At 38.5% G+C, this 16,186-nt stretch overlaps 1 protein-coding gene across 5 annotated transcripts in view; it reads right to left on the reverse strand.

Annotated features, from left to right (window-relative positions):
* Nucleotides 1-16,186, reverse strand: part of RAPGEF4 (Rap guanine nucleotide exchange factor 4) — a 333,867-nt gene that overhangs the window by 37,838 nt on the left and 279,843 nt on the right. For all 5 annotated transcript variants that reach the window (XM_032755351.2, XM_032755350.2, XM_058441092.1 and 2 more), the window contains 2 exons: nucleotides 14,040-14,118; nucleotides 790-940 (listed from right to left, as the gene is read on the reverse strand). In XM_032755351.2, coding sequence (XP_032611242.1) covers nucleotides 790-940; nucleotides 14,040-14,118 — 230 coding nt within the window. The remainder of the gene's footprint in view (nucleotides 1-789; nucleotides 941-14,039; nucleotides 14,119-16,186) is intronic.

Raw genomic sequence — 16,186 nt, forward strand, 5'->3', positions numbered from 1 at the left:
AACAGAAGTAACATTGCCTTTTGCCTGCACAGAAGGTCTTCATCCAAATTTTAGAGGGGAGAGTGACTAATTGAGCTTAAATGTCAAGATCAGTGCTGTAATTTGGGGCTAGAGCTATGGGAAGGAATGGGGAAGTGCAGCTTTCAGCAGTGCTTATGAACCACTTTCACAGCCTACCATTTCCAGTTCTAGCAATTCCTAAATAAACGATCTGCTCCACTCCACTCAAAAATATCTACCATTTGATCTAGTAATCCCACTTCTAGGAAGGTAATCAAGGACAGACTCACTTGCACAAGACTTTTTACCGTACTACTATTCTAGGAAGGTGAAAACTGGAAATGATGTGAACATTCAACAATAAGGGAACACACAAATATATCTGTGACATGGCTACTCAATGGTCATTAGAAATATTTTTGATTACTTCAGGAGATGTAAAGAAATTTTTATTATAAGGACTGTACTGACAGAAAAATCATTATATCAAATTAAATGGAAAAAGCAGCCTGCAGAATGATGGGTGCTACTGACTACAAGATAAAACATACAAAGAAAAAGAGACTAGATGAAAATACATAAAAATGCTACCCATTATGGAGTGAGAATGGCAGAATAATGGGTAAATTTTTTCTTTACTTTTTCTGTAGTTCCTTTCTGATGAATGAATGTGTTCACAAAGTCTAGCATTTGCAATTACAGTCTCTCCAGGGAAGCTGCTGAGCCTATAGGTAGGTCCCTGTATTGTAGGACAACAGTGTATTCTTGGAAGGGATGACCCCCGTCTACCTCCAGGAAGGCCATAGACACGTCATCCTCTTGTAGGAGGTCTCCATACATGGCAGCCCACTGTAGAACCAGGCGGATGACTCGCCTCTTATTGTTGAGGGCATAATCCATTTTCTCCTGTTCTGTACCTTGTGAAGGCTGTGCGTGGTAGGTGCCGAGGAGTCAAGGAAGAAATTGAGCCATTTCACACTCATTTCACATGCTACTTTCAAAGGTAAAGAGTGACAGATCCCAGCTTCAGAAAGCCAGGCTTTTAGATGGATAGAATTCCTCCCCTAGGCCCTCATGAAAAACCCCACAGAAAGTGTCTGTGCCAAATGCATGCAATTCCTTGTTTACTCCTGCTGACTCTGGCCTGATAGTTGCCCCAGGGATTAGACTTTCACAGACTCCTCCCGGACTTCGTGTGGACAAGGATTTTTGTGTCTAGCTCTAGCTGTCATTCTCTGCCAGGATCTGCCTTGCCCTTTGCTACGCTGGGTGGTAATGTTTCCTGCCATTGCTTCTCTCTGGGTGCGTTTCCACCCGTTGTTGGTTTCCAAAATTCTGCCCGAATCTCTGTAATCCCCTTTGTTATATGCATTTCAGTAAAACTCTTCCAAGTGGGCAACTAGTCCTGCTGGGACCATGGCTGATACAAAGAGTGCATGGGTGGACAAGTGAGGCTGGAGGTATTTAAACCCACCCAGAGGTAGAAAGAGGAAAGGCTCCTGCTGTACCAATTCTCTGGTGAGGGCCTCAGACACACTTTTTACACCATACCTTCTTCTCTTGAGTAGAACCATGACCTACCTTACTGGCTCTTTGCACATTTATGGCTACCGTCTTAATTGTAAGCACCTTGAGGCTTGGGATGATGGTCATTTGTCCTGTATTCTACACTATGCCTAGCATACTGACTTTCACCCAGAAACCGTATTTATTCATTAATGCAACAAGTACTGACTGAGGGTCTCCTATGTGCCAACAGTAAAGGTCCCTGGTCCATTCTTGTATGTACTACAGGAGGGACAACATCACAGGTAATCAAGAAATATTTTAGGTTAGACATACCATTCCTTTTTCAATGATTTATAGTTCACATTATAGATAATTAGTTCATAAAACCACCCACTCTTCACAATTTACAATATAACTTTCACACAAAGTACTTCAGTTCAACTCCACTTTATAGCCTTGTGATGAAAGTGTCGCTCCATTTCTGTAAGTGAACAAACTGAAACTAAAGAAGCATAAATGGCCACGATTACATAGTGAGAGTGCAGAGGTTGCGAATGCAAGACTCCTGATGCCAACTAGTGTTCTTCCCATTACCCAACACCCCCATTCCTCACGGCAAGCTACAAGACGGCCCTGTCTTAGCTTCCTACCCTGCCTTGAAAGATGTAGAAAACCAGCTTGTGACAGTGCTGTGCTTGAGAGCTAAACCAGTAAAGAGCCTTTTCTAAAAGGACTATAAATAATCATGATCAAGGTAAATGACAGAACCTTGAAGCAAAGGTTTACTGCATGTAAATGGGTTGCAAAATGGCTTTCATAAATTGAGCACAAGATTTATAAAAAAGAAAATTGCTCAACCTGTTATCGCTACAATCCTCTCTCAGCTTACAATAAAGAAAGGAAGAAAGATAGTTTTATGTGAAAACTATTTCTTTTCTGATTAACTCTTTGGTCTCTCACGTGCATGCATTTATAACTGAGTTTTTCTTTCCAAAGAGCTGCAATGCTGGATATTATATTTTATGACCATTTTTTAATGGCATGTAGGAGCATAGTCAGATGCATGGTAGGTACCAAATAGGAAAGTCTTGACTGATTGAAAAATATGTACTGGTTCACCCAAGAGTGGGAGGATCTGGGTTCAAGTCCTCTAGCTGCCACCATTTAGCTATGTGATCTTGTGTAGGTCACTTAGCCACTGTAGACTTCCATTTACTCTCCATGAAATGAGGAGGTGAGAAGAAATCATTTCCCAATTCTCTTTCAGCTACCACATTTAATAACGCTAAGGCAAGGTGGACCGAAGGAGAATCAGGTAGGTGCCACAAACTAACATAATCAAAATACAATGCTGCCTTGCCATTGTGCTTTCTTTGGTTTAGTTTTATGGTAACTTGTGTTTGTGCAGAAACTTGGATGACATCAGGCTTTGGCAGGTGCTATCTTTTTCATTTCCATCGCATAGGAGCCAAATGGAGAAAGTAAGAACGGCCAAGGTGGGGAGCAGGGGTGTGGGCTGAGGAACGCCAACCCCTATAAATGTAAGAGTCAGTGGAGATTCTGAATTCTGAGTACGGTATGTGTCAAAGCTCCCACTAGGCTGGGCTCACTCTCTAGACTGCTGTCCCAAATATCCTGATGCCACTATGGGCCATGCATGTTCCTCACCAGACACCTGAGGCTAGGCTTCTTCCCTCTAGCCCCTTTACTAAGTCTAAGTGATAGTGTCTGTGAAAGACAACCTTTCTGATGGCCTTGTACTGTGAAAAATGAGCAAATGTAATTCTCTCTCAGATCATGCCAATTTAAAAGAATGTCACACCGTGCCCTAAGTTACTCTACAAACTACGATCTTAAAAATATTTTAGTACACATGCAACATGAGCATATTTTGAATCACTCAAAGATGGAAACAGCATAGAGAGGAAAGGGAAGCTTTTACTGAGCTGGTAGTAATAGAGTGGTGAACACTTAGCCTCAATTTAGAAAAATAACCCCAAGATAGGACAATTAAGGTGCTAATGTGGTGGTTTTTTTTTTGAGACAGAGTCTGCTAATGTGGTTTTTAAGAGGTAAATATATTTTCAAATGAATTAATATGCTTTTCAGAGAAAATACACCAAAATGCTTTACAAGTACTTGGGCAAAGAAACTATTCAAATTGATCCAATTGATTTACTAATTATTAATTAACAGACTACTTTGAGTAAAGCACCATGCTAGGTTCTGGTGATAAAATGGGCACAGTCCTATTCATCTGAAATATTACATTGGACAACATGTTGAAAAGGAGGTATTCACATGTGTAAGAGAGAAAGGAGGAGTGGGGGGAGAGAGAGAGAGAGAGAGGAAAGATTCTTTCCTACTTGTTATGATAACATGTGTATAGAGCTTTACAATTCATAAAATAACTCAATATTCTTATGCTATCAAATGATGCTTTCTACAAACCTGAGGAGGAAATATTTACCGGTGAGGAAATGGAGATTCAGAGAGAAGAGATCTGGCCAAGGTTGTTCAGTGAATAAATGGCAGGGCTTGCAAATTCAGACAGGGCTCTTTCCACTATTCCCACCCCCACTATCCTAAACAGCAGCTATAGCAACTAGACCTTAGTGCTTGGGTTCATGAAATTATTAAGAATAAATGCATCTGGAAAGCAAAAAGCCTAATGGGAAAAAGATTCCGTGTGTGTGTGTGTGTGTGTGTGTGTGTGTGTGTGTGTGTGTGTGTGCGCTGAAGTTCCAAGGTTCCCGCAGCTGATTCAGCATGTTTAGTAACCAGGGCTGAGCACCCCTTGTCTTTGATGAAGAACCCCACAGCCTCTAGGGAGACAGAATTGACCAAATCTGGAGGGACTGGGAAAGGCTTTCTCCCTTTTCTCATGAAAGTTCAGTATTTTTACCCCTGGGAAAATAAAAGGAAGCACTGACTTATTTCACAAAGTCTCATTTGTCCCCTCATGGATGTTTATTTACTAAAGTGAGGGTGGGGGTGATACTACTTTTATAGCTGAATCCAGGCATTGCTCAAGGATTCTGCTCCTCCAGAGGTGACACACAGGGTTCCCTTTCTGAAACGTCTGTTGAATCAGGTTCTTAAGAAACACAGAGAGAACTTTGTATACAACTGATTATACCTGAAATGGTTACAGATCAGACGCTGAGGTTTCTACTCATTCCCATAACAATCTCCCCAGACTTTTAGAAAGTTTGTAATTTTTAGATTTTCTTTAACTCCTACGAAAAAAGTAGGAAGGGGGTAAAACTATTCCCTTCAGGTAGCAGCCAAAGAATAAAGAATATCCTACTAGTTCCCTTGTCTCAATATGATGTCAAAAGTGCAATCTAAAAAGAGTAACATTTCAAATACAGCATGTTCATAAATTCAGACACATCAGGAAGGTTGAAGAAGCCGTCTCTGGCTAAAATTGGAATAATGCATGATCGAGAAGTGCTTTTATTGAATAAGGCCGTGACTCATGATACCATGACAGCTGGGTCCAGGAAAGAAGCAATATGGCTGCCTGAACTCATAGGGAAAGAGATGCAGAAAGACAACATGGTTCCTATATCTAATAAAGTTCTAGTTTTTAAAAAGTCTGTAAGGCAATCTAAAATTATTTACTGAATTAGTATTTTAAACACCATTAAGGAAAGGCCATATAGTTTAAGTGGCCAAACTTATCACTGACACATTTGAGTTGATTTCAGATAAGACATGGAATCACAGCATCTCTGTTTCAAGAGCCCTTTGATTACATTTCCTTCAACTCCATGAACTTAGAGGTAAGAAAACTGAGGCAGAATGAGTTTAAGTGATTTTTCCAAATTTATCAAAGGAATTCTTGGAACTAGAACTCAATTCTCTTATTTTCCTCCCCAGTACTCTTTTTACCTGTCTATGTTGTGTTTTGTCTGATGTTAACATTACTTTCTTTACGCAAACATAGATTATATAGCAGAGTCAGGTGACTTCAAAGTTTGTTGGGAAATAGGAAAATCCATCTGAGATGTAGAAATTGATGCCCCAAATCCTCATAACAAAGCACATGCAGAAAATCAAGAGTTAGCTATTGCAGCCTTCAAAGAATCTGATAGAGAGGCACAGAAATTGTTAATACCTGAACGAGATCCCCTCTGCTATAGTTTAATACGTGTCAATTAGGAAAGCAGTGGCTCACTGCGACTGAGCAGATATTGTTAAATCTGATCATTCAAATTCCAACTTGAAGTTTCGCTTACACAGTTGAGTGTCTCTTTTCCCAAAGGCTTGGGACCAGAAGTGGTTTTGGATTTCAGCTTTTTTTTTGGATTTTGGAATGTTTGCATTATACCTACTGGTATAAAAGCTAAAAAAAACTTCGAATTTTGGAACATTTTGGATTTTGGATTTTCAGACTAGGAATACTTAACCTGTAATAAAGTATTTCTCACCATCTGGAAGCATTAAATCAGAATCCTTAACAGAAGGAACGAGGTCGTAAACTCACTGTTAATTTCTGCACTTTCTAGCTAAGGACTGGGCACACAAAAGCCTTCAATATTTTTTTATCAACTGATTACAACTAATTTAATTGCACTGTTTGGAATGCTATATCTAATGCACCTTTCTAAAAAAAAACAAAAAACCTTTAAAAATATCACAGCTATTTAAGAGCCTTTAACTAAGTTACCCAGAATCCCATTTTGTCAAGATGTCAAATACAGATCAGAGGTACATTCTAAATAAGTTCATAAAGAATTAATTGTAAAACATCTGGTACATTTTTTAAATAGAATCTTTCAGTTATTGGGTATTTAATCTACAGGATGACAAACTTTCGGAGTGACTAAATCTTCACGGAACTGAACCACCTGCTTCAGCATTGTGTACATGTGACTGAGAGCAGATCGGATCTGTTTGCAGTGAGGTTTTAGGGCTGAGAATCAGAAGAGGTGAAGGCCACAGTGTAGGCTACAGTTTCTCTACCCTGCCAACAGCAGGCTTAATATTCCATTGAGTCATTTTCCTCATGCCGGCTCTGCCGTTCAAACACTGTAATTATTTCATATATTTTTACCTAGTTATTATCTTACTCACCACAGGCACCTGTAATTTTTCTGTACTTTTTTTTAACTGCTCATTTACTTATTCTTAATTCAGCTAATAATGGTTCCATGTATTAAAATTATCATGGGGAAAGTAAGTGAAAACCTCCCAGGATGTAGAGGCAGCAGATTCATTACAGCCTACAACAGGGAATAAAATATTATGTATACTTTTTGCAGTAAGTACATGCTAATTATGCAGCTATTTATAAAACACTTAACAACATTCAAACTGATACTCTTCAATGTTGTTGTTTTTTAAAACCCTGCTTTGCATACAAGATCTCTGCTTGCAGCTGAAAACAAACTTTGGGGGTCATTTGCCCACTGACAAGACAAAGCTTTTGTATATTCTTTATAATATGCCATATTCCTCTCCTGATGGTATAATAATAGCAACATTTATATGGGGCTTTAAGGTTTATAATGCATGTTCACACACATAACCTTATTTGGTTTTCACAATAACCTGGTAAAGTGGGTAGGGCAAGTATAATGTATTAGTCCATTCTCACCCTGCTGTAAAGAACTGCTCAAGACTGGATAATTTATAAAGGAAAGAGTTCCACAGGGCTGGGGAGGCCTCAGGAAACTTACAATCATGGTGGAAGGGGAAGCATCATGTCCTTCACGTGGCACCAAGAAGGAGACGTGCCAAGTGAAGGTGGGAAATGCCCCTTATAAAGCCATCAGATCTCACGAGAACTCACTCACTATCACGAGAACAGCATGGGGGGGGGCCACCTCCATGATCTAATCACCTCCCACACAGTTCTGCCCCCAGCACATGGGGATTAAGATTCAGATTACAATTGGAGATTAGATTTGGGTAGGGACATAGAGCCAGACCATATCATATAATTACCCCTATTTTACAGAAGGGGCTTGGAGAAGTTAAGCATAATTGCTGAGTAATATAGCTTATAGGACATAGGTCTTAAACACAGGTCTTTTTACTTCCGAGCTTCTGCTTTTTTTACTATAATCTGGGCTTCTTGTCTTTGTGGAGCAGCCTGACATTCTGACCACTGGGTCTATTTCTTCCTTCATATGGCATGTTCATAAAATGCAAGTTCTGAAATTACACTAACTTAGGTCCCATCCTGGCTTCTCCACTTATATAAAAACTGTATGATCTTTGGTAAGTTAATTGACCATTTAGAGCTTTGGTTTCCTCATCAGTAAACTTTGCAAGATTGCTGTTAAGGATGAAATGAGATAATACAGGTAAAACATGTATCTGAAACATATTAAGTATTCAGTAAATCTTAGCCACCAATGTTATTACTGATTCTCCTCTGGAAGTCATTTAAAATATTTTCAATGGACTCTTGTGGAATTTTTCATAAGACCTGGCATTTCTGGGTTTAAGTCTGTGATGTTACTCCTATCTACACAGGCTGCTCCTTTGTTTGTGTGTACCTATTAACTTTGAGCTCACAGGAGCGCCTTCTGTACCATCAATTTCTTTACATATCTCCCATTTTCTTGCTCAGAATATTTTTCCCACTGATTTTCAGAATCCTCTGTGTTTTTAGAATTCTCTAGTTCCTGGCTATTTTCCTTTTAAGTCTCAAGCCAAGGGCTTGTACTCGTAGCATAGCAGTTAGGGCGTGCCCTAATGCAATACACTGCTTGGGTTCAAATCTTGTTCTAACATTTACTAGCTATGTAGCTAGGAGCAAATTATCTAGCTGCTCAAGCTCACTTTCCCTATTGTAAAAAACAAGATTAAAAGAGTACATAGTGTTGATATGAGGCTGAGAACACATATATGAAATATTTTTTAGCATATCTGATAAGACAGTCATTTTTTTTTCCCAAGGAGCATATCATTTTTCATAACATCATCAAACAAAGTCTTTTTCATTGGAAACAAACTCTCAAATTGCATATCTGCAGAAGCAAATGCCTCTGATGGTGACATATGGATCAAACACTTTTCAGAATCAAATGGGGACTATGATGACAAAATCTGGTTTCAACAAAATTTAAGTTGAAAGTTTTTCTTAGAAATCTAAAAAATGTTCCTAAAAACTTGGCTTCATTTAAAGAATATGAGCCTGCTGCTATTATGTGAATCTTTCATCAAAAAGAAAAGCAGATTTTGATAAATGTAACACTTATAAAACCCAAGTCAACTTACAAAGAGAACCTCTCCAGATCAATTTCACAAAGATTTTTAGGACAGGGACCCTAATATTTCAGTGAAGGAAGCTGTTGTGTTTGCTTCTGTACAGGGATGAAACACAGAAAAGGTGGATTTAGCTAAAACTTAGTGGCAAATCCATGTTCTATATTTTTTTCTTCTTAATTCAAGAAACTAAACTCATTATTTCCATGCCAAAAGCACAAAATTTGGGTTGAATAATAAGCTAAAGAAAATTAGTATACTAACAAAAAAAAACTGTCCAAAATTATTGCTGTTTTAAAATTTCTGTAAGTTTAAATATCAGCCATTCATACTTAAGATTCTTTTAGCTGCAGTAAGAATCTGTCCTAAACAACAAACACCTATATTCATTGACATAAAAAGACAATCTATTGGCAGAGTAAGCTTCAGGACCAGTCAAATGCTAATAATGTTATCACAGACCCCTAATTTTCCTGACTGTCTCCTCATTTCAGCTTTATCTTGGGGTTCATTCCCACCATGGTTGTAAGATAGCTGCTGCTGGCAATTGGGGTTACAGGCTTCCTGTTTTTTTCTCTTAAATGTTAAAAAGGTTTTCACCCAAAAGCCCAGGAAGCCTCTCTTTGAATTCCATTGGCCCAGTCTAGCTTGGGTCTGGCGTTGGAGAACCAGTCTTTGGCAAGGGAGGCTAATGACTACGAGTGGCTAGAATGACTGAGTAATAAGGGATGAATGTTGGCAAATCAACCACAATGTCCATTACATCAGACTTCCTCTAAATGTCTACCAGTATATGCAGGATCTTGGGCAGTTATTAGACCTCCCTGTATCTTGATTTCTCCTATATGTGAAATGAAATAAATACCAGGCGTGGTGGCTCACACCTGTAATCCCAGCACTTTGGGAGGCCAAGGCAGGCAGATCACGAGGTCAAGAGATCGAGGCCATCCTGGCCAACATGGTGAAACTCCATCTCTACTAAAAATAAAAAAAATTAGCTGAGTGTGGTGGTGCATGCCTGTAGTTCCAGCTACTCGGAAGGCTGAGGCAGGAGAATTGCTTGAACCCAGGAGGCGGAGGTTGCAGTGAGCCAAGATTGCAACACTACAGTCCAGCCTGGTGACAGAGCAAGACTCTGTCTCAAAACAACAACAACAACAACAACAACAAAAATAATATACCAGACTTTTTTTGCTTTACATTTGGAGAACTGGTGTTGGAAAGATAAAGTAAATAACGTGAAAATACTCTGAATCAAAGAGAGTTATTAAAATTCAAAATAGTATTGACTTTGTTGTGATCACTTACTAAACTGAAGCCAGCCTGGAGTTGTACAAACAAGAATATGGCAGAGTTTAATCATAAAGCACTAAATTGAGACAATAGGAGAGCAATTTGGGAACACACATCAGAAGCATTAACATACTACATATTCTTTGCCTATTTTTAGGAATTTAAAGTGAGCACATTTTCATATACAGGGGCAAAGATTTAGCTAGAAGGATGCTGATTCACTCCATTGTCTTTGTTATAGCAAAAAAAAAGAAAAAAACCATGGAAATAATCTAAATATCCAATAGTTGAGGCTGAGAAAATAATTATATGTATCTATTAATACAACAGTCATTAAAAATGATAATGTGTCTTTCTCACATATCTTTGCCCCCTTGTTGCCCAGTACTCTATGTGACACATTTCCAGCAGTAAGTAAACATTTATGGAAATATCTAGAAGAAAAAAAAGATGATGTAGTTTTATCCATATATATATTAGTTTGGAAAGATATTCACACTGTATCACCAAGTGAAAAACAGCATATTACCAAAAAGCACATGTAACATTATTTAATTTATATAAAACCTTATGAACATAAAAATGTATATATAAATTCTAAAAATTTAAAAACAAATTTATTAATGGTGGTGAGATGCCAGGTGAACTTTGCTCTCTTCTCCTTTTGTGGTAATTAAAATTTTTTGTAATGAGAATGTTTTATTTTTAAGGATGACAACTATCTATATTTAGAAAAATGGCATAGAAAAATAATGGCATAAAAAGATATTCACAAAATATTTCTTAATTAAGAGGTATACAAAATTATTTACAGTATGATCCCATTCTTACATTTAAAAACATATATCTATATGTATAGAAAAAAGGCTGGAAGGATATACACAAAATGGTTAGCAATAGTACACCTGAGAGGTTATAGGGTTATATACAGGTGGTTTTAATTTTCTTCTGAAAACTAAAGGAAAATTGAACTCAATTTTAAGTGCAGATTTAAAAAAAGATTAAAGAACCTGGAGATGAAAAGTATAGAAATTGAACAAATATGATTTTCAAACTCATTATAAAGTACTTGTATTCATCGGGTCAAATCATGTCCAAACTGTGTCTAATGAATAGAGAGTCTCTCTCATTAGCACATAAAAGGCCTGATATATTAATGTTCAGCAGAGTTTTACTATCTTTCTCCATGGTAAAAGCAAAACTGGAAGAGACACACAATGTGGATTAAGAACAGAAATACGTGTCAGTAGCTCAGGGCTCAAATCTTTTCTGTGCTAGTAATTACCTTTCTCTGAGCAATTCATAATTTTTCATTATTCTAGTTTATTGATTTAGAAAAATAGCAGTAAAAATACTGACTTCTTCATAGCGCTGCTATGAAAAGTTCCAGATGTTAAGCACTTTAAAAATACTCCACTAAAGCAACTGACTAATGAAACATATCCCTAATATCCCACGTTAAAAACATAGGGGTTAAACCACTTGTTCAAGTTTGCATTATACATCCCTGTTACTTGCAGGTGTGCTGTTAAGCAGTTTATGATGCAATATAGTATATTGAAATGTTCTTAAACTCTAATTAAAGGTTACAGAATCATTAAAATTTAAACAAGCTTTCAAATAAATAAATTGTGAAGAGAGAGAGACAAAAGGCAAACTCCAGGTTTGGAATCATCTGGAGGACTCAGCTACTTGCCCTGGGCAAGCCACTCCTTTTTTGTTTTTTTGTAGGGGCTGGGGCTAACTTCAGGACCCTGATTTGTAACACAAAGCTAATACTAACCCAATAGAATCCTGCCAGGATAGAGTGGTATAATATTGGTCAGTGCTCTTAGCATGCACCTGACACAGACAGAGCTGATTCAAAATAGAACAGGGAAGAGAATCTAAGTTCCCACAGGGCCAGATATGAGACAGGTGGTCTGAGGGACCTAGATAATACAGATTATACCCAGTCATCCTGGATTCCCCCGTCTACAGAAAAAAGAAGTCGGATTTGATGTCACAGCTCTTCCACGCCTGTTTGCTTTCTTGCCTTCCCCTCACCCTCCCCGCCAATATCATTTTTCCCCCCTCCTCCCTACCTGGGCATGGAACAGACCTTCTCTCTAGAGCGCTATTTTAAAAAGGGAAGTTAGTGATTTGAATGTTCTCAATCAGCTCTTGAAGGGGAACAAGCTAATAAATGAAGAAGTTAGAATCTGAAAAAAAAGACAAGCACAGTGTTTGGGGCTTGGAGTTGTAAAGATGCCGTGCCTTGGCGCACTGAACTCGCTGACTCGCCCTTGAGTTTTGTTTGCCTTAGGCTTATCGACCTTCTAACTGCTAAAAAAAAAAGCAAGTCTAAACTCAATGGTGGATTTTATTTTTCCTTCCAGCAAATCTCAAAGGTCTATAATGATTAGTGCGTATGGAGTTAAAAGAGCACAGAGATCCTGAATGTGTTCATTTTACTTGAGAAAAATTGAGTATGTGCCAGAAAAAATATATAATGTATGTAAGTCTCATTAAGCCATCATTACTCGGTAAGACAGTTTCCAGGCAAATAAACACACAAATCTCCCTCTTGCAGCTCCCTCTGAGTTGCACCTTCAACTCAAATCTCCTGTCCTCATACATTGTTTACTTCAAAGAGAATTATGAGTAAACAAGAAAATGAGAATCAGGTAGGGTAATTATAATCTTGAATGAGGAAAACATGCCAACATTCATTGAATTCCAAAAAAAAAAAAAAAAAAAGAATAAAAGAATCATTCTCCTTCAATATATTTTACTGCTCAAAAGGGCCAAAGTGATTTGGGGTCTAAATTTTTGTTGTTCTAAAAATAAAACAAAATCTTACAATATACTTTCACACGCTCCCGAAATTGAGTGTAGAGCTCATTAATAATACCCACTTCTTTTATTCCACTCCCATTTTCTGAGAATGTTTGCTCTGTGCTGCATACCAGCATCAACTGGGCCATTCCAAACACTGTTGAAAAGCTGTCCCAAATAAACTTGGCCTTCAAGCTACAGAGAGGAATTGTCACTGGAATTTCAAATTTTGGGTCTTTAAGTCAGTAAGATGATAATAAAAAGTAGTAACAAAGAAAGAAATTTTGGTATCTAGAGGAGAGGATGGACTAGGATGAATGGGAAAAGAAAGTTATCCTACAGTGATAACTTGTATTTATCTCAGCAGGTTAGCAATTTAATACCATAGCTCGGAGGAGGAACGCAAGCCGACCACAGTCCATCCTGCCAGGGAACAGTCTGTCTCTGAGGTTAGGGAACCATTCCTGCTAATACTCCCAGGTTCTTCTCCATAACCCTTTCTAGCCTGCCTCCCAGGCATGGATTTTTTTTTTTTTTTTTTTTTTTTGCCAGCATCACCTTCCTGTGGTAAGCTGGTTCACACTTCTCTGCACAGATAATGATACAGTTTGGATGTTTGTCCCTGCCCATATCTCATGTTGAAATGTAATCCTCAATGATGGAGGTGGGCCTGCTGGGAGGTGTTTGGGTCATGGGGGTGGATCCCTCATGTCTTGGTGCTGTCCTTGAGATAGTGAATTCTCATGAGATCTGGTTGTTTAAAAGTGTTTGCCACCTTCCCCACCTTGCTCCTGCTTCCCCTTCACCTTCAGCCACAGTTGTAAGTTTCCCAAGGCCTCCCCAAAAACAGAGGCTGGCACGATGCTTCCTAGCAGAACTGCCAGTCAATTAAACCTCTTTTCTTATAAATTACCCAGCCCCAGGTATTTCTTTATAGCAATGAAAGAATGGCTCAATACAGGTAATAAGGAGGAAATCCTTAAACATGGTACAGCAGACCACTGCCAGGCAGAGCTAGAGTCTGTACAGGGGAAAACTGTGGGAAATGTGGGAAAACACATTTCAGTGTGCTGAGGGTGGAATGCACAACTCTGCCTGGGCCATGACTTACCTGCAGAAGATGAGATAAGAATGGCCCTCGATAGGTGGGGTTGTCTTCGAGGGAACAGGGACTTACAATCACAATAAAAGGATATTGGGCCACCAGTGCTGGGCAAAGCTGGGTATTTGGCATAAAAACACAGTGCATCATAATAAAGTCATTTAAAACAGAATCTGGAAGGGGAAAAAAACAGAAAAGGAAATTAGGTTCTTGTGGAAATCTTTAGGAAAGCAAGAATATCTATTCACTTGTTCTTAGTCATTGGTTCTAACACATTGGTTTGGGGTATGAGTTTACTTTACACGGAAGCACTTCATATAAATAATGGTGTTGACAGAGATTGAGATGAAAATCAGTTTCTTATGACCATGGACAAAAAGTACAATATTTTAAAGAGAGACAGCCTTGTACAAACGGCACTAGGTACCTTAGCCACCAAACATTTTAAAATCTGTGTACTTAAAGGGTCACATGTGGGCAGTACCATACATGCAGAACGAAGACATGGTCGTTTCTTTGTCTATACCATATTTGTTTTTTCAAAATCCTTTCTCTTTTATGTCTTTTTCTCCTCCTATTTCCAAAAGAAGCAATGAAAGGTAGGAGGACAATAAAATTACAGAATCAGGACATGGTAAGAGCAGAGAATTGGTGAGGGGAGAAAGAAGCAGCAAAAAACAAAGAAAGAAAGAAGGAAAGAAAGAAAGCAAGAAGGAAAGAAAGAAAGAGAAAGAAAGAAACGGAAGGAAGGAAGGAAGGAAGGAAGGAAGGAAGGAAGGAAGGAAGGAAGGAAGGAAACAAGATTAAGGCTGTGAGCAGCAACTAGAGCAAAACAAAGGCTAACAAAACAGAAGCTGGTGGATTCAAATGGTGACTGTCCTATATGTGAAACTATTTTGTAGGTAAGGAAGCAGGGGGTTGGCAAGGGAAGTAAGGCAGTTCCCCCAAATAAGCTTCATTTACTTTGTCAATGAATTTGACGCTGGTTCTTCATTGCAGACAACACGCCCTGGCTAGCCAGATGGGAAAGCTCATGAAGGCAAACCTAAAAACCTCAGGACTACACCCATCAGAACTTGGAACCCAAGATGCCATGACATTTCCAGGGAAAACATGAAATACACCGTCTGAGATTGTGACGCTCATCTTAAATGGAAAATGGTGAGAAATACGTACATTTTAATGCTATGAATTAGATTGCCAAATGTTGTCCATGTTTTTAATGAACTTTTATTGGTGAAGTCTGAGTCAGTGACTAAAGGTTTAACCATTATACATACTCATTTAAATATAACTGATGAGTGTAATACCAAGCTGTCACAACTCAATGTCACCAGGTCTTCAGTCCCATTATACTGAGCCAGAGAAGAAGCAGAGAAGGTGCCAGACAGAGGCTGCAAGAAACTATTTTTTTTAATGTACCAAAGGATTTTGGCTTGCCTGAGCTTAACATCTAGCACCATCTTGATATGTTTTATACATTCCTGAGAATAGAGGAGGTAATACTTGCTTATATGCACCCAGGAGGCTGTACTATCTGGTGGTTTAAAGTTTGCTAAAGCAGAGACTTGACTTGGGTGCTCCAAGGCTGGGGCGGGAGTCAGTTAACATGGCCAACCACTCAGCTCACATTTCAGTGTGGCTTTCTGGCTCTCTCCTCACATGTAGCAACTCTTTTGTCTGGCACCTTCTCTGCTTCTCAGTATAACGAGACTGAAGGTGACTGGTGACACTGAGTGATGACAGCTTGGGATTACACTCATCACTTATATTTAAATGAGAATAATGGTTAAACATTTAGTCACTGATTCAAACTTTGCCAATGTAAGTTCATCAAAAACATGAACACTGGAAATCTAATTTATAGGTTAAAATTTGCTTAAGAACTAATTTAAAACATCATTTCCTACTAGAAGATGATTTACCAAGTCACTCCATGACTAACGCTGGTTTTAAAGTAAAAATATAAGAACTAATAGGTCTCAGGTAGAAAACAGATTTTTGGTAAATTAAGAGAGTGTAATGTCAAATTCAGCAGTGTGCATTTTTATGATGTAAACAACTTTCATGGCAACTCTGACCTTACTTACTGTACTGTAAATCCATAACTGCCAAAGGCCTCCTACTCTGGTACATCCACAAATTTCGTGGGCCTACCCTAGGATTATTTAGTGTCCAGGACAGTAGGGAGGCACGTTTGTATTTTTGATTTACGAGAAAGATACTGGTTTGTTCTTTATC

Source organism: Hylobates moloch, unplaced genomic scaffold, assembly GCF_009828535.3.
Source record: "Hylobates moloch isolate HMO894 unplaced genomic scaffold, HMol_V3 SCAFFOLD_1, whole genome shotgun sequence".
Taxonomy (NCBI): Eukaryota; Metazoa; Chordata; class Mammalia; order Primates; family Hylobatidae; genus Hylobates; species Hylobates moloch.